The 19,163-nt window shown below is 34.8% G+C and overlaps 1 protein-coding gene across 7 annotated transcripts in view; it reads right to left on the bottom strand.

Moving 5' to 3' along the window:
- The window catches only part of CCDC91 (coiled-coil domain containing 91), a 364,665-nt gene that overhangs the window by 258,625 nt on the left and 86,877 nt on the right, over positions 1 to 19,163 (bottom strand). The window contains exon 2 of one of the 7 annotated variants that reach the window (XM_055318675.1): positions 11,155 to 11,310. The exons of 5 other annotated variants lie outside the window; for them this stretch is intronic. In XM_055318675.1, coding sequence (XP_055174650.1) covers positions 11,155 to 11,246 — 92 coding nt within the window. In that variant the 5' untranslated portion in view covers positions 11,247 to 11,310. Of the gene's footprint in view, positions 1 to 11,154; positions 11,311 to 19,163 lie in introns of those variants that run through there. One more of the 7 variants, XM_055318682.1, reaches the window with a different exon arrangement.

Below are 19,163 nucleotides of genomic sequence, written 5' to 3'. Positions count from 1 at the left end.
AGGCATATCTCATTTTATTGAGCTTTGCTTCATTCCACTTGCTGATACTGTACTTTGTACAAACTAAAGGTACATGGCAACTCTGAATCAAGCAAGTCTATGGATGCCACTTTCCAAAAGCATTTGCTCATTTCAAGTCTCTGTGATACATTTTGTTAATTTTCACAATGTTTAAACTTTTTCATTATATCTGTTATGGTGATCTATGGTCTGTGATCTCCAGTGTTACTACTGTAATTGTTTTGGAATACCGCAAATCACACCCATGTAAGATAGCAAATTTAATCAATAAATGTTGTGTGTTCTGACTGCTTCACCAATCAGCCATTCCCCCAGGCCTCCTCAGGCCTCCCTATTCCCTGAGACACAACAATACTGAAATCAGGCCAGTTAATAACCCTACAATGGCCTCTCAGTGTTCAAGTAAAAAGAACAATTGCACATTTCTCACCTTAAATAGAAAGCTAGAAATGATTAAGCTTAGTCAGGAAGGCATGTCAAAAGCTGAGACAGCCTCAAAGCTAGGCCTCTTGCAACCAAATAATTAACCAAGTTGTAAATGTAAAGGAAATTTTTCTTAAAGGAAATTGTTACAGCAATGAACACATGATAAGAAAGCAAAACAGCCTTACTGGTAAAAGGAGAAAAGTTTTAGTGGTCTGGGTAGAAGATCAAACCAATCATAACATACCCTGAAGCCAAGGTTTAATCCAGGGCAAGGCCCTAACTCTTCAATTCTATGAAGGATGAGAGAAGTGAAAAAACTGCAAAAGAGAAGTATGAAGCTAGCAGAGTTTTGTTCATGAGGTTTCAGGAAAGAAGTCATTTCCAGAACATAAAAGTACACAAAGTAAAGCAGATAGTGCTAATATAGAAGCTGAAGCAAGTTAACCAGAAGACTTGATAAGACAATTAATGAAAGTGGCTACACTAAACAACAGATTTTCACTGTAGATGAAATAGCAATTCTATCAGAACAGGATGCCATCTGGGACTTTCATAGGTAGAGAGAAGTCCATGCCAGACTTCAAAGCTTCAAAGGACAGGCTGACTCTTATTAGGGGCTAATGCAGCTGGTGACTTGAAGTTGAAGCCAATGTCCATTTACCATTCCAAAAATCCCAGTGCCCTTAAAAACTATGCTAAATATACTCTCCCTGTATTCTATCAGTGGAATAACAAGGCCTACATGACAGCACGTCTGTTTACAACATGGTTTACTGAATATTTAGAGTCTACTGTTGAGACCTACTGCTCAGCAAAAAAGATTCCTTTCAAATATGACTGCTCACTGATAATGGACCTAGTCAGCCAAGAGCTCTGATAGATTTGTACAATGAGATTCATGCTGTACTTATGCCTGCCAACAACATCCATTCTGCAGCCCATGGATCAAGAAGTAATTTTGACTTTCAAGTCTTTTTATTTAAGAAATACACTGCATAAGGCTATAGCTGTTATAGGTAGTAATTCTTCTGATAGATCTGGGCAAAACTAATCAAAAACCTTCTGGAAAGGATTCACCATTCTAGATGCCTTTTGTGATCCATGGAAATAGGTCAAAATATCAGCATGAATAGTTAGGAAGAAGTTGATTCTAACCCTCATGGATGACTTTGAGGGGTTCAAGATTTCAGTGGAGGAAGTAACTGCAGGTATGGTAAGAAAAGAGGGAAAAAAAAAAGAATAGCAAGAGAACTAGAATTCTAAGTGGAGTCTGAAGATGTGACTGAATTGCTGCCATCTTATGATAAAACTTGAATGGATGAGGGGCTGCTTCTTACTGATAAGCATAGAAAATATTTTTTTGAGACGGAATTTACTCCTGGGGAAAATGCTGTGAAGACTGTTGAAATGACAAGGAAAGGATTTAGAGTATTACATCAATTTAGCTGATAAAGCAGGGGTAGGAGCTGAAAGGATTGACTCCAATTCTGAAAAAAAGTTCGAGTAAAATGCAACCAAACAACATCACATGCTACAAAGAATTGGTTCATGAAATGAAGAGTCAAGTGATGCAGAAAATTTTATTGTTGTATTTTTTCAGAAATTTCCACAGCCATGCAAGCCTTCAGCAACTAATCCCCTGATGAGTCATCAGCTATAAACACTGAGGAAAAACCCTCTACCAGCTGAAAGCTCAGATGATAGTTAGCATTTTTTAGCAATAAGATTTTTTAATTAAAGTATGTACAGTTTTTTAGACATAATGCTATTGCACGCTTAACAGAGCACAGTATAATATAAGCATAACTTTTATATGCAAACCAAAAAATGCTTTTGATTCTCCTTATTGCAATATTCACTTTACTGTGGTGGTCTGGAACTGAACCCACTATATGTTCAAGGTATGTTTATATATGAATATCAAATTATTATGTTGTACATCTGAAACAAATATAATGTCAATTATACATACACATAATACAATTTCTTAACTCATTACAACATGATGAGATACTTAGGGGGAAAAAGTGCTTGTGCTCTTTTCTAGGACTCCTTTATTATCTACTCACTCAAAATACAATTGTAGAGTTGCCATTATAATCAAGACAATGAAAGACCTGCAATCTTTTACAATGGAAAAATTACCCTGAGAATATAACATTGGTACTAAAACAATAGAAAATAAATAAATAAATCCTTATCTAAAGTACTTTGTGGTTAGATATTATGCAAAAACCCCCCACTGCCAGCAGAGTTAGTATCACTGTAGGAATATCCCAAATATCAAATATTTAAAATAAAATACTAGCATGCTACACATAAATGGTGTGTAATAAACTAATATACTCTAGAGAATATATTTAGACATTTCTTGGAAATATTTTAAATGTTAAATATTTTAAGTATAACATAAAAGGGTAATTATCCCAAGAAAGGGTAAAATTTGACTCTCAGAGATATAAAAGAAATACATGGAAAAGATTTTATTCTATTCATACAACCAGGCAAATGTTATAATCAGTCAAAGGAAAAGTCAAAATAGCACAAGCTTATAGGGAGTAAGGAATGTTGAAATGAATTGCAGTGGAAGTGAAATTGTTTTTTTTCCCCCCCAAAGGAGAGAAGGAAGTCAATCAAAACTCTAGTAGACATAGAATGCGCATATCAATTACCTGTAACACATAAAGAGCTGTAAAGTATAACATGGCTCAAAGTTGGTAAACAGGGCTAGAATCAGATAACTCTGAAACCTCTGCTCAGTGTTGAAAATGCATAGTGTTCATTTGAAAACATTTTTTTCTATATGACCAAAAAGAATTGCTCAAATTTCTGTTAAACTAAGCAAAATGAAGAAAGGGTCAAGACCTGCCATTGACAGAGTAGACAGTTTGCACCAGACATTGTAAAAAATATTTTTTCTGTCAACCAATTTGATCCTTACCAAAACTACCAAAGTTTTATGAACAAAGAACCTACAATTCAAGGTTTATCTATTATGTATAAAATCTCACAGCTAGATCAGAATACATGTCTGTTTGACTCCAAGTCTTATATTCTTCTTTCCACAATGATTAAAAAAACAAAATAAAATCATATAGGGTTTTGCCTACATGTGGGTTTGTGTGTGTTTAAGATGTAAACTATGAGCAATATAAGACAAGGAAAAAAATAATAAAGCCTAAATTTAAAAAAAGGGGAGATGAAAACTTAAGAACTTAATAAAACGTTCTCAATGAAGTGTATATTTAAATGATACCAACAACAGAAGTTACTGTTCTGTTATTAAGTCTAAAGAGAAAGAAAAACATATCTGACTACCATATACACAGTAATCTAACAATGCCAATTAAAAGAATAAAGTAAAACCAGCAGTTCTGAAATCCTTAGCCATATCCTATTCCCAAGAGAAAACAAAACTAATGAAATAAAACAAAACTAGTTTAAAGTTCACATCTGCCCTTCTACTTAATCAAATGGCAAAGAAAATGTAGTTACAGTATGGGAATATTAGCAAAATGTAAGCCACAATTATTTCTTCTTTCTTCTCTTTCTTTAAGCCTTCAATGTAAAGCTTGCCACAATTTCCATTCTGTTTAAGCTATGGAGATTATTTTCAATTCTCTTTCTTCTGTGTACTTTTTTTTTTCAGTTGCAGATTTCTCCTCTTATTCTATGAAAGAGCTCCTATTCTCACTAGTTTCCTCCTATATGCCCATGACCCTATTGCTATAAATCTTTTTATAAGGTATGTTAATAGTTTTTTGACTTAATGATTGTCTTAAAATTGTTTTCTTTTCCTGGTATATAAATCATAAAATAGAAATATCAACAAAGTTCAACAGCAACATATTGACAGGTATCGGCATATCACAAACATAATTCCCATTTGCCAGAAGCTGATTCAGCATCCTAAACTGAAGTAAATATAAATAGCCCTATAATAACAGATTTTTCTCAAAATGAGCATTACTGAATACAAATAAAACTGTTCACTTTAAAGTGCTGGGAAAATTTGCCCACATTTAAGTCTGAAGCATCTATCCTACCCAAATGGTATATTTAAGTGCCATCAAAATTAGCTAGCATCTACATGACTATGTATATAAAACATGCATGTGGCTTTTATAAACTTTATAGTCATAACAGTTTTTCAACAGTAGACCAGACTATTTTTTATCAACTGATGAAAATATTATTCTTTAAAAAATAAAAAAAAAACTTAGCATGTCAACATACTCTTAGAGCTAGATAACTAAAGCCATATACCATAAACCCAAAATGGAAATTCAAAAGCAAAATTTGAGCCTATTACATATCATAAACCTCTTAACTCTGCTGGATGTCATAGGGGATATAACCCTTTTCCAACAAGTTAAAAGCAACAGCAGCTCTCAGATGCCTAAATTCTCAGATTGTCCTCCAAGAAATTGTATATGCCTAAATCCAGAAGAAATATGTAAAGATTTTCATTATGTTCATTAAATTAATGAACCATAAGGCTGAAATAAACTAAAAAGTTTTCATCTCAAATAATTATTTTAAAAAGGGACATGCCTTCACCTAAGGAATGTGTCACAGAGTCTAATGCAGTGCTAAAGTTATAAGCATAAAAAAACTTAAGCAAAAAAAAAATTAAAATTTTAATAAGAAATACAAATGCTGGGATCCCTGGGTGGCGCAGCGGTTTGGCGCCTGCCTTTGGCCCAGGGCGCGATCCTGGAGACCCGGGATCGAATCCCACATCGGGCTCCCGGTGCATGGAGCCTGCTTCTCCCTCTGCCTGTGTCTCTGCCTCTCTCTCTCTCTCTGTGACTATCGTAAATAAATAAATAAAAAACCTTTAAAAAAAAAAAAAAAAAAGAAATACAAATGCTGAAAAACCATATGCTTTAAAAAAAAAAAAAAAATGGGATCCCTGGGTGACTCAGCGGTTTAGCGCCTGCCTTCAGCCCAGGGCATGATCTTGGAGACCCAGGATTGAGTCCTTTGTCGGGCTCCCTGCCCGGAGCCTGCTTCTCCCTCTGCCTGTGTCTCTACTACCTCTCTCTCTCGTTCTCTCTCTCTCTCTCATGAATAAATAAAATCTTAAAAAAAAAAAAAAAAACCCTCATGGAATTGGTATGAAGCCTTACAAACAGTTCATTTAAGGGAAATACCAATCTAAGGTTTGGAATATTCAGCATTTGGGACACCTGGATAGCTCAATTAAATGTGGGACTCTTGATTTCCACTCAGGTCATGATCTCACAGTTGTGAGATCAAGTCCCACATCGGGCTCTGTGGTGGGTATGGAGCCTACTCATGATTTTCTTTCCCTTACCTCTGCCCCTGCCCCTCTTAACAAAAAACAAAAAACAAAAAAAAAGATATTCAATATTTAACTCACCAAAAATAGTGACCATTAACTGTTAACTGCAATATGATTCTACATCTACAATTAACAAAAACAAAATAGTTGTCTTACACTGAATTAATGAAACCTTATTTTATTGTCAATGAAAGGTATAATTTAGAAAAACAGAATTTTTATTTTATTGTCTATATAATTAGAAATATTTTATCATCTAATGTAATTTAGAAAAGAACAAAAGAAAAACTTTGAGATCAGGGGTGCACTATACTTTGGTATATGTTCCAAATGTTTCCTTCAAGGGAATGCAAGCCACACACGAGAAAGCATGGAATAGCAAGGAAAAATTGAACTTTAAGAATCATATTCACATCCAAGTTCTGTTCTTAGAGCTCATACCATTAGACTTTGAGTTCCTTATTTACAAAATGAATAACACTATCTTCCTCAAAAAAAAAAAAAAAAAGAGCATGATAATCAAATAAGATAATGACTGGGGAATTGCTTTAAAAACTAAAATTATCATGAATAATCATCACATAAGTGATCAAAACATACAGATATGCAAAGTCTCCTAAATAAAAGAGAAATATTTCAAAGGCAGAAAGACTGAAATAGAAAAATTTAATTCATCTAGTAATATATTTAAATAAATAAAACAATCAGAAAGACTGGTTGATCAGCCAAAGAAGTTTAAATAAATAAAATTCTGCTGACAAATACTGGCAGAATTTGCCTAAGTATTATCCAGGGAAAAGGACATGTAACCTAACATTTTAAATTTTTCCAGCACCCTGGCAAATCTATTTCTATAACTTGAAAGAAATATCCTATCTCACCGTAAGTCATTAAACTCAATTTATTTAACTCCCTTTATTCGCATTCTATGTTCACCACACACTTTTTGATTGTAACATGTTTTTTCATTTCTTCAGCATATAGGGAGAGAATAGAGTATTCTCTGGCAGATAATTTCTCATTATAAATTAATAAATTGACGTTCTGGTTCTATATTTAAGTTTCATAAGCTAAGTCCTCTGAAAAATGAATCGACACTCAATATATTGACAAATATACAATCTAATATACAAATACGTATTTGTATATATAGTCTACAAGGACCAGGAAATTTAACAAGAAAATAACTGTCTATCTGTAAGGCCTCTTTGAAATAAGCATGCCAAAATTCCCACCATGCTACAACATACTAGTGCCTGTAACCAAGACAATATATAGAAGAAATTTTACATTTTACAGTTAATGAAAACAAAACAAAACAAAACAAAAACCTCAAGTGGTTTGCCTAAATTATCCTGCTACTTAGTAATAAATTAAGACCACAATGGACCTTTTCTGATTCCTAATAGCAGTCCTTTCCCTTCCTCCATAAGATAATACCATTGGGGAGTATATTCCATGAGACTTTTCAAGTTTATGAAAACAGAGTTATGTTTAAATTTAAAAATCTAAAGCATAAGTTGCAATAAAATGAAGAAGACATTCTGTAATGACAATTGAGTTTTAGAGTTACAAGCAATTCAGAACAATCTTATAAGAGTAGGAAAATTATCAATGATTCTACGATTTTCATGCTTTCATATATTACAGCTTCTATGATAATAGTATCACTACTCCACAACACTCCTTAAGTCACATTAATTAAATTTAATTTGGATTAGAAAATTGTTTGGCATTGATAGGATGGTGGAAACTATCAAAGGTAAGAAAAAAATAACCATCTAATGGTAGCATACAAGACTTCTCTTTTATTCTTTGTAAATATTTTGAATAAAACTATTTTTCATTGGTTTCGTTGTCTCTGACCTTGTGCTATATACATTTTGACTTACAAATTATGATACTATGAAGGCTCCTGCTATTTTTTAAAATTTATCTTTCAATTAAAAGGCTTACAGCTCTTCTCTATACATACTACCAAGATTAGTGAAGTAGGAAAAAGAATTCAGATTATCTCATTTTTGACATTAAATTCAGGATGGTATGGGATAAATCAAACAAAAGCATGTCCTTTCAGCAGCAAGACTCAGTAGTTTTGAGAAACTTACAAACACTTCAATAACAGAAAAACGATTAACAGATTAGGTTAAAATAGTTCCTTTAATAACAACTTTTAGCTACTTCCTAAACAATACCCTGACTGAATGCTACTTCTAATGGCAGAACTCTGAAGAAATAATATGATTATAGTAAAATTTATATTTAAATAGATACACAGACATACACAAAAGAAAATAAGAATACTATGATGGTCAACAAAATAAGAATACTTCTGATGTGTCAACTTGAATGGGCAACACTAATCCAGGTGTTGCTGTGCAGGTATTTTATACAATTAAAGTTCATAATCCATTGATTTTTAGAAGAAAGATCACACCAGATAATTTGTGTGGGTCTGATTAAATCACTGAAAGGCCTTAAAAGCAGAGCTGAGATTTTTCCTTGAAAAAAACTTCTAACTGGGACACCTGGATGGCTCAGCGGTTGAGTGTCTGCCTTCAGCTCAGGACATGATCTGGGAGTTCTGGGATCGAGTCCCACATCTGGCTCCTTCATGGAGCCTGCTTCTCCTCCTTCTGCCTATGTCCCTGCCTCTCTCTGTGTCTCTTGGAAGGAAGGAAGGAAGGAAGGAAGGAAGGAAGGAAGGAAGGAAGGGAAGGAAGGAAAGAAGGAAGGAGAGAAGAAAGAAAAAGAAAGAAAGAAAGAAGAAAGAAAGAAAGAAAGAAAGAAAGAAAGAAAGAAAGAAAGAAAGAAAGAAAGAAAGAAGAAAGACGAAAGAAAAAGAAAGAAAAAATTCTGCCTTAGCCTGCAGCTTCAAACTGTGCCTGACAGTTTGAACCTTGCCTTCCAGGTAGCCTGCTCTATGGATTTCAGACTTGCCTAGCCAGCTCCCCAAATTGTATAAACCAATTACTTGGCAATATATTTTGATATATATATCTACTATTGGTTCTGTTCTGGTTGAAACATGGGTGCTACAAATACCATGTCCACACAACATATATCATACTCAAATATTTCCCAAAAGTGCTTAATGGATAAAAACCTTTCAATTTATTTGGACCAGACTACTGCCAAAAAAACCCAATTCTTTAAACCCTTTCTTGAACAAATTAATGAATAAATGAAAAAAGACACAGAGAGAAAAATGGACTGTTATAAATCTCCCAACTTAAACAGAAAGCCATAGTGCATAGAGTATCTTAAAGGTTTTGTGACTCTTCGATCATTAATTGGTAATTGTTTTTAATAGAAAGATGCTCATAGGGATCCCTGGGTGGCGCAGCGGTTTGGTGCCTGCCTTTGGCCCAGGGCGCGATCCTGGAGACCTGGGATCGGGTCCCACATCGGGCTCCCGGTGCATGGAGCCTGCTTCTCCCTCTGCCTGTGTCTCTGCCTGTCTCTCTCTCTCTCTGTATGTCTATCATAAATAAATAAAAATTAAAAAATTGTTTAAAAAAAAAAAAGAAAGATGCTCATAAAGAGGTATAAGTCATTAACTTATCTTTTCTTCTAATCCAATATCCCAATAATAATCATTATAAAAAGAATTCTATATTATCTATTACCCACCCAACATAAATGGTATCTAGTATAAAACAGAATATAAATACCTTATAGACAATGTTTTTATGACTACTATATGGTGGTGAAAGCAGTGTTTCAGTGTGAATTAAATCATAAAATACGCAGCCAGATGGTAATTTCAAATAAGAGATGTGTAGAAGAACAAAGTTAAGGCCCAACGAGAGGTAGTTGAGGGAGAAGAATGGGTAAGTAATACAGAAAAATTATTTAAAATGTTTTCTCTTCACACATAAGACATAAGAAAAAGCAAGCTTTCTGAACCTCTCTAAAATTCTGTTCCTTATATTGCACTCAATTTTACAAGATTATCAAAACGTCCTCCTAAGATCCTCCAGTACTACAAAATAAGAGCATGATTCTTAGTTTAAATATGTCAAATCCTAGAAAAAAGAGTTACATACTTTCTGTTCTATCATGTACACTCATTTTTTAAAGGTGACGACTTGCTAATATCATATGCTTTCTGACAATTTGTTTTTTAAAACTTAGGTATCTTTGGAGATTCACTGTCTTCAAAGCACTTACTTGCATTCCCTCTGTTTATATTCCCAAAAAAAACCTAATATAGCAGGTAGATAAAAATAAGCTCTATAAGGAAAGATATGATGATAGTTTTATATATGTATTATATTCAACTAGTGTAAAGATACCAAATGTTCTTAAAGATAAACAAGGATATATAAATGTATGATTTACATATTTCATGGATGTAAGAAAAAAAGATTTTTAATACAAGCACATTTGACATCATCATATTTAATTAAGTCATAGCAAACATATTAGTGATGTTACAAGACTGAAGTACATTAAAATAGACAATGCATTAGTAGTAGACACATACTAATTATTGGAATCCAGCAAACAAGAGCCCATATGCTTAATTTTTCATGTCAGTAATTTTTTACACTAAATTAATGAAAGCCAGTCATCAAGAAGTAGAATATATAGGTAAAGAGATTTTTTATTTAAAAAAAAAATCCTAAAGACCTCTGTTTCCAAAAGTATAAGAGATTAGGTACCTGGCTAACCCATCCACAGAAAGCTATTAAAAATATAGAGTAATATTTAAAAACTTCAACTCAGGATCTTGCAAAATAGAAATACTTAAGCAAAAACTAAGTAAACTATGTAACAAAAAAAGATAAGTTTTTGCCTTGGAAGACTTCAGCCACTCTTATAAACCTCAACTTTGTTTTCCAAGACCTCAAAGACACAGGGACAAAAGTAAAGTTCAGGACTCCATTCAAGGGCCCTCCCCCACAAATATGAGACCTTAAAGGCCTATATTTTCCTGGTAAGAGTGAACTTAAAATAATGTACACCCATCTTAGAACACAAGAAAAAAAGGTAGCCTGTATCTAACAATGCAATGGATCAGGGAAAGGAGAGAACAGAAGACAAGGGGAAGAAGAAGATGAAGAAGAGAGGAATGAAATGGAAGAGGAAGGGAAGGGAAAGGAAGAAAGATCAAAAGAGAAGAAAAGGGAAATAAAAGGAGGAAAGAAAACAAGAGCAAAAGGGCAAGAAAAGGAAGGAGAGAAAGGGTGAGGAGAGGAGAATGGGAGAAAGAAGGTAAAAAGAAAGAAAAAATTATAAACTCATGGGTAGATTTTACATCAGCTTAGGCAATGATAAACAAAGAAATAGTACAATTAAAGATGTATCTGTAACTGCTCAGGCTGTAACACATCAGAATGTGATGAAGAGGTTAACAGACATGGAGACAGAGTAAAACAAAAAATGCCATTTACCTAATTTTAGAGTTCCAACAGAAGAGGAAAGAATGAAGCAAAACAAATATTTGAAGAGATAATGGCTGAGAATTCTCTTGAAGTGATAGCATTTCCGAAGTGGTTAGGCTTCTTGAGTCTATAGATTGCAGGGCTTCTGGAATCCACAGATTCAACCTATACAAAAAACCCAACATATTCTAAGCAAGGTAAATAAAAATATCCATACCTGCTATTCCACAGTGAAACTACAGAACACCAATTCCAAAGAGTAAATCATAAAGGTAGCCAGAAAGAAAAGACCAATTACCTTCAGAGACACAACAATTAAAGGAACCCATTACCTTCTCAACAACAATTATGGAAATCAGAAGACAAAGGAGTAATCATATTGTGCATAGGAAAAAAGAATGACTGACTATCTCTCTAGAACTAATTAGGTGAAACTATCTAATAAGAACAAGAATAAGCATTTCCAAAAAGTATATACTAAAAGATTGCCACCAAGGTCCCCCCTCTTTGGAAAATTCTCAAAGATTAACTTCAAGCAGAAGGAAAGTGATTTGTGATGCAGACTCTAACTTGCAAGAAGAAATAAAGATACTAAATATGCAGATCAATCCAATATAATTTGTCTATATAAAACGCTAATGATAATAACAATGCCTTGTGAAGTTAAATACATATATTAAACATATAAATACATATGCAGAATTTGGGGAATACGTATGTGAAAAATACTTGCTAATAATAGCATAATGACCAGAGAGGAAATTATTGAAGTTCAGATGTTCTACATTCTTATACTCTTCAAGAGGAGAATAAAGATACTAATTTGCTTCAGGCTCTAATAAATTCAGAATATTTGTTAAATTTCTAGAGAAACCACCAAAGAAGCAAAGCAGAGTTCATAATTTCCACACTGGAAGAGCACGGGAAAAGGAAATAAGAAAATCAATTCAAAAAAAAAAGAAAAGGGATCCCTGGGTGGCGCAGCGGTTTGGCGCCTGCCTTTGGCCCAGGGCGCGATCCTGGAGACCTGGGGTCGAATCCCACGTCGGGCTCCCGGTGCATGGAGCCTGCTTCTCCCTCTGCCTATGTCTCTGCCTCACTCTCTCTCTCTCTCTGTGTGACTATCATAAATAAATAAAAATTAAAAAAAAAAGAAAAAAGAAGAAACATAAAATGTCAGTACAAATAGAAAAATAGAAAGCCAAAACTACAATGGTAGAAAAAAGAAGCACATACGGACATCAGTAATTACATTAAAACATAAAGGGACTAAATACTCCAATTCAAAAACAAGAACTGTCAGACCAAGTAAACAAAATCTAGCTTTAAATTCTTTGTGAATATTATATCTAAAAAAAATAAGGATACAAAAAGGTTGAAAAACTTAAGAATACAAAAAGAAATACCAGTTGACTTCCTATCAAATAGTGTCTATATTTATATTGAACAAAGTGGGTTTGGGGAGCAAAACAATTATAGAGATATAAAACGATCACTACATAATGATAAAATGTTCATTTCGGGGCAGCGACGGTGGCTCGGGGGTTTAGCGCCACCTTAGCCCAGGGCATGGTCCTGGAGACCCGGATGGAGTCCCATGTCGGGCTCCCTGCATGGAGCCTGCTTCTCCCTCTGCCTGTGTCTCTGCCTCCTCTCTCTCTCTGTATCTCATGAATAAATTAAATCTTTTAAAAAAAAATAAAGTTCAATACACCAAAAAGATATCACATACATGAATGCACCTAGTAACATAACCTCAAAATAGACAAGCAAAGTTACACAACCTCAACAATAAGTTTATAATTTCACTATCACAAGGTTATAATATTTGTATAATTTAATTTTATATAAAATATGTATAGTCTGCAATTGTCAAACTAGTATCTATACAGGTCCAGTGCAGCAATGCTTCCTAAATGCTAATGTGCATTAAGTATCACCTGGAGATCTTGCTAAAATAAAGATTCTGTAACGGTAGATGAGAAGCAGAGCCTAACTCTGCAGTTTTAACAAGCTCCCAGGGGATGTCAATGCTATTCATCCTCAGCACTCTGCCCCAGAGAAAGCGTCATTAAATTACAAATAATGTGTTTTAAACTACTTTCTCTAGCCATAAAGCAATCAAACTAAGAAATAAACAAACAAACAAAAAAAAAACTAGAAAACCCTCAGGCTTAGAAATTAATAAATATTTTAAAGTAACTCTAGGATCAGTTCATTCTGAATATTAGAAAACATTCATAATTGAAGGATTTTTTTAATATCAAAATAGGCAAGATATAGCTAAAGTAATAATCAGAGGGGAAATTATAGCCTTGAGTCTTAGTATTTGAAAAGAAAGGTTAAAATTAGTGAGACAAGCATCAAATTTTTAGAAATTAGGAAAAATAGAAGAATAACCCCAACAAAATAGAGCAAAGAAAATGATCATGAAAGATAATATATCAGAAAAAATACATAAAATAAATATAAAATTAGGTTGACACTGCCATAAGCTAACACTTAAAACAGCAAGATGAGATGCCTGGGTGGCTCAGTCTTTAAGCCTTGAACTCCTGATTGGGGCTCAGGTCACGATCTCAGGGTTGGAGCTCCAGCCCCATGTCAGGCTCCTGGCTGAGTATGAAGGCTGCTTAAGATTCTCTCTCTCCTTCTGTCCCTCCCTAACCTCTCTGCCTCCAGCTCATGCAGGTGTGCTCTCTCTCTAAAAAACAACAAGATGTTCTTTCCATTTCCCTCTTCTCTGCTGCAAAGCTTTCAGGTTTGAGGTAAACCTTACCTCCCTAACACTATAGCCCTTGCCCCACTGGCCCCTATTTAGACTTAGGCAGTGGTCTGATATCCTTCCCAGCTATAAGGCAGTGCTCTCTGCTCCCACTATTCTAGCACCTTGTATCTATCCTCAAAAATATTCCAGTTGTAATTATTTATCTATATTATAATTATAATAATTATATACACATAACTATAATTATTTGTAATTACTTATTTATATTATGTATTCTGTAATTGTTTAATTTTTGTGAACTTGCTAGCTTGTAAGATTCAGGAAGGCAGATGTCCAGTGCATGTTGAGAATTTAGCTAAATTACTCCCTGATATTGCTGCCCAGACATCCATTTTGTTTGCTGAAGTGCCCTGTAGGGACCTTAAACTGACACTAGCCCTCATAGACAAGTGTACTCCCTAGATAACAGGCCACAGAATCACAAGCAAATATAAGTTGCTCATATGACTTCTCCAACCTCCCCTACGGTCAATAGTCTGTCCTATTTCCCAAGGCTTTCCCTTGTGTGCTCCTTAGATAAGATCCCCATGGAACTTTACCACAATCCTGCTTTTTTGGTTTAAAGTGACCAATCCAGGCTTAGCTCCAAAATTCAAGAGCAGTCCACCCACAGACTCTAATAAAGACATGTGCCCCCAGACCCTATCATGATATCTCTCTGCATTCTGCCTTCATCTTCCCGTATGGCCCCTGGAGGCAGGCCCTGATCTTCTTCCAAGACTTGTGAGTAAAAAACTTCTCTATTCCAATTCTTTTGTCATCTGCTGTTGAACTCTAAGTCATCTGTACTCCATTTAACAAATGTTAATTTAATGAAGTCCTAGCATTGTCTATTTTGTTTGTTTTCCACTCTTTCTCCTTTACTTGGCACACAATAGATACTTATCGAATAAGGGGGGGAAATGAATGAAAAGAATGTAGAAAGGAAATAGTCTTGTCCTTTAACTTCAAACAGAACTAAAAATAATGAGAAGCTTGTCCATCTTTAAAAATTCAGGAGAAAATAATTTACAAACTCTATCAAACATACCACCAAAGCAAAGTAGGTGTGTTTTTAGATCATATGACCAAGGATTTAAAATACTTTATTGCTCCCTTAGGAACCTAACGGATTTGATAAATTCAATAAGTGTTTACTTACTAGAAAATGAACAACTAATTATATTAGAAAAAATTCCCTCACAGGGCACTTGGGTGGCTCAGTCGGTGAAGGATCCAACTCTTGGTTCTGGTTCAGGTCATGATCTCAAGGTCCTGGGATCTCCTTGCACTGGGCTCCAGCCTCAGCTTGGAGTCTGCTTGAGTTTCTCTTCCCCCCGCCCCCCGTCCCTCCAACTCCAAGCTGGCACATGCATGCACATTCTCTCTCTCTCTAAATCTTAAAAAAAAAAAAAAAAAATCCTTATGTTTTAATCACTGCATGTTCACAACAAGGTTAAGGGAATGGCTGAAAAAGAAAAATGATTTACTGGCTAAAGTGTTTCTTAATAACCAAACTGCAAGTAACATTTGATTAGAGCATTTTGTCACCTCTCTTATGTCAGCCAAATTGAAATAAAATTTGTCAAGTTAGCTAAATCATCTCTTAGCCACTTTCCTTTATTCTGACATTAGACGTGACAGATACAAAATGATCAAAGTAGTAATATGGATCTGACTTTCTATGGTCAAAATTTCTATGGTCAAATTTCTATAGGACTAAGATTAAGTAAAACTTTCATTATTTATTCACAGTGCTGAAGTAATATCCCTAATCTCTCTGTTTCAATTTCTAACTACTTTAAGCAGTCTCTGTGTTGTTTATTCTAAAATTAGTTGGCCATTATTAAAGGTCCATTACCCAAAACAATCCATCTAAGGAGGTCCACAATAAACTAGCCTTTATCACATTTAAGAAAGCAAACATCAAAAGATCTTTTATTTTAATTTAAAGCAGCCCTGGTGGCTCAGCAGTTTAGCACCGCCTTCAGCCCAGGGTGTGATCCTGGAGACCTGGGATCTAGTCCCGCGTCGGGCTCCCTGCATGGAGCCTGCTTCTCCCTCTGCCTGTGTCTCTGCTTCTCTCTCTTTCTCTCTCTCTCTCTCTCTCTCTCTCTCAATGTGTGTCTCTCGTGAATAAATAAAATCTTTTAAAAAATTTTTTTTCAGTGAAATTATTAAAAATGATTTTGTCTTCACCTAAGCAATGCTTTAATAGTAAAGAAAAATTTTAATACATACTGCTACAAGCCAAGAGAATAATGTAAATTAATTACAGAACTCAGGGTGGGATTAATAAAGACTTTGATTAGGCACAACAGAAATAACCAAATTATGCAGGATTTTATAACTGCAATTAATTTACATGATTTATTCAGGAGAATATCTTAATAATAAGTACAACTTTTAGTACTCAATGTAGAGATTACAACAAAATATTCAGAGGAATACCATATAGTCAAAATTATAACCTCCAAAGTTTTAGTCAAATGTTCTATACTTTGATATTCAGGAATCCACAAAGAAATGAAAAAAAAATCTCAAATACTTCTAAACTTTAAAATGAAATTCCACAATAACCAACACTTGCTGAGTATTCACTGTACCCTCACCCTCTGGGTATCACTTAAAGGAGGGAAGGGAGTGAAAGTGGTTGCAGGGAAAAAGCTGCTGAAGTCACCTAGAAAAGACATGATTGGTGGCTTTGACTGGGGTAGGAACAAGGAAAATACACAGAAGTGAAAAGATCCCCATATTTGACAAAACTTGGAAACTACAGAATTGGCTGACAGATGGGTCATGGAACAGAGAACCCCAAGGAGGAAACAGGAGCAGAGAAGAATCATAAGACTCAAAATCTCATGAAATGATGGTACTTCCCAAAGAGGAAACACCAGGAAAGTAGTGTCTGTGGAAAAGAATAGCACCAAGAGTTAGAGACACTGAGGAAATCAAATACCCAACCTTCAAAACAAAGAAAGAAGGGCCAGAAAACTCAACCTGACTGAGCACAAGGTACAAGCTGATTTAAAATCCTCATTACCGGGCAGCCCAGGTGGCTCAGCAGTTTAGCGCTGCCTTCAGCCCTGGGCTGGATCCTGGAGACCCAGGATCGAGTCCCAGGTCCGGCTCCTTGCATGGAGCCTGCTTCTCCCTCTGCCTGCATCTCTGCCTCTCTTTCTCTCTCTGTGTGTGTCTCTCATGAATGAAATCTTTAAAAATTAATTAATTAATTAATTAATTAAATTGAATCCTCATTAGCGGTAACAGCGTTCATTAGAGATATCACTACAGAGACATCAAACCAAATGTGCACCGTGTAGATCAGTCAGAGACTTTGATTATGCTGGTTCTGCTGTTCTGTTGGTTTCATATTCTTGCAAGCCCCATCTGTCTGGCCACTTGAGACTTCCTAAAGTAGAAGAATGTATTGTTTCCAGCTACAGCTAATAAGCCCAGGAATCCAAAACAAGAATCTCAGGGGTGAAGGGAAAGAAGGAGAGGAGGAGTGACACAGGCAGTTCTATTAGCTTCAGGTCTGGTCTTGGCCTCTCATCTCCATACCAGAGACTTTAGGTCAAACCGTAATATATCCTAGTCTCTCATTACACTATTCATCCACAGCCCCCACATCTAAGGTCTACAACCTGTTCCCTACCCCATGCCATCCTAACCGAGTGAACAGGGTGATGACTGTTCCCTTTCAGAAGATTCATACATGGTGCTCACTCTGAATCAGACTTAGCCACAGCTGTCTAGTCAAAACATGGAGTCTCTGTTCTCATGAAGAACAAGAATTACAGATTCCAAAAGGAGGCTGATGCTGTAGACTTCACAGAATCCAGAACTAGAATCAGAAATGATAGAAAATGTTGTCAACTGAGACCTCTTACTGACTGATCCCTTAAAGATATATACAGGCAGTATATATGACATTCCTCTATGTTGTTATGTCTGAAATTTATTAATTTCCCAGGTGTATAAGTGTTCTATTATATAAATATACCCCCAAAATATTAAGCTTTCTACTTTTGATTGGCATTTGGGTTGTTTCTAATTTGGAGTTATTATAGACAATGTTCCAATAAATATTATTTTACGCATAAAAAGATAAAGTGACAACTAAAGAGCATTTCAACCTACCATGCTACCATTAGTTTGTCCATGGTCAGCTAGAGATTTCATTTTCAATGTACTAGAAAATTACCATCACCTTCAACAAGGCCAATGTTTACTCATATGTAACCATATAAATATAAAACTTGACATTATTTAGAGAACAAGTATGCTCTATAATTATACTAGTAGTAAACTATGTGTTAATTTTAAATAGCTTTCCCATTAAATCACAGAAACAATATGAATTATCATCTACATTAAAATAGCTTTCCTGAAAATACATAAAAGAATATTCACTGCATCCCTTTTCCTGAATTTGTGTATCTCTCTCCAGACACAATCCTAAATATGGAAACACAGTATAGCATGAGAATCAAGCTTCCAAACATCTCAATAAATGGATACTTCTATAAAAAATAAAAAGTCTCACTAAAACATTAAACAAGAAAAATCACAAAGACAATGGAAAAAAGTCCAGGAGGAAAAAAAAAATTTACTGTAGGGCTGTTTACAACAGCAAGAAACTGGGAGGAAAATAACTAGTTACATGAATACTGGTACATCTATGCAAAAGAGTGCTGTGCAACCACTAAAATGAATTAGGAAGATCTTTAAGAACTCCTATGGAAAGATCTCCAAGTTACTGTGGGGGAAAAAAAGCAAAAGGTGCTAGTATGTATATACAATACACGGGTCATCTGTGTAAAAAGAAGAGGACACATTCATGTTTTTGTTCATCTGTACAGTATCTGGAGGACTACAAAACAAAATGTAAAACAAGTTATATGGGGATTACAAGGAGAGTGGGATTACAGGATAGAGATAGAAAAGAAATTTTCACTGTATAATTTTAATATCATTTCCCACTTCTTTCATGCCTTTATACTACACATGTGTATGTGCCTGACCTGTCAAAAACAATAAAGAGTGTATTTTCCGAGACCAAAGAAACATAATTCATAAAGACAGCTAAACAGAAATTTATAAATTGGTAAAAGAGCACTAAGCAATGACTCCTGTTATTGAGCCAAATAGAGCTTAAAACTTTTTTTGGCTAATACAGGATTATCATGAAAAAGAGTCAGAGTACTATCTTCATCTTATAGAAAAATGATTCACTGCCAAACGTTCA

Source organism: Nyctereutes procyonoides, unplaced genomic scaffold, assembly GCF_905146905.1.
Source record: "Nyctereutes procyonoides isolate TBG_1078 unplaced genomic scaffold, NYPRO_anot_genome, whole genome shotgun sequence".
Classification (NCBI taxonomy): Eukaryota; Metazoa; Chordata; class Mammalia; order Carnivora; family Canidae; genus Nyctereutes; species Nyctereutes procyonoides.
Note: the sequence above shows the minus strand (reverse complement) of the source record. Positions and strands in the feature narration are given on the sequence as shown.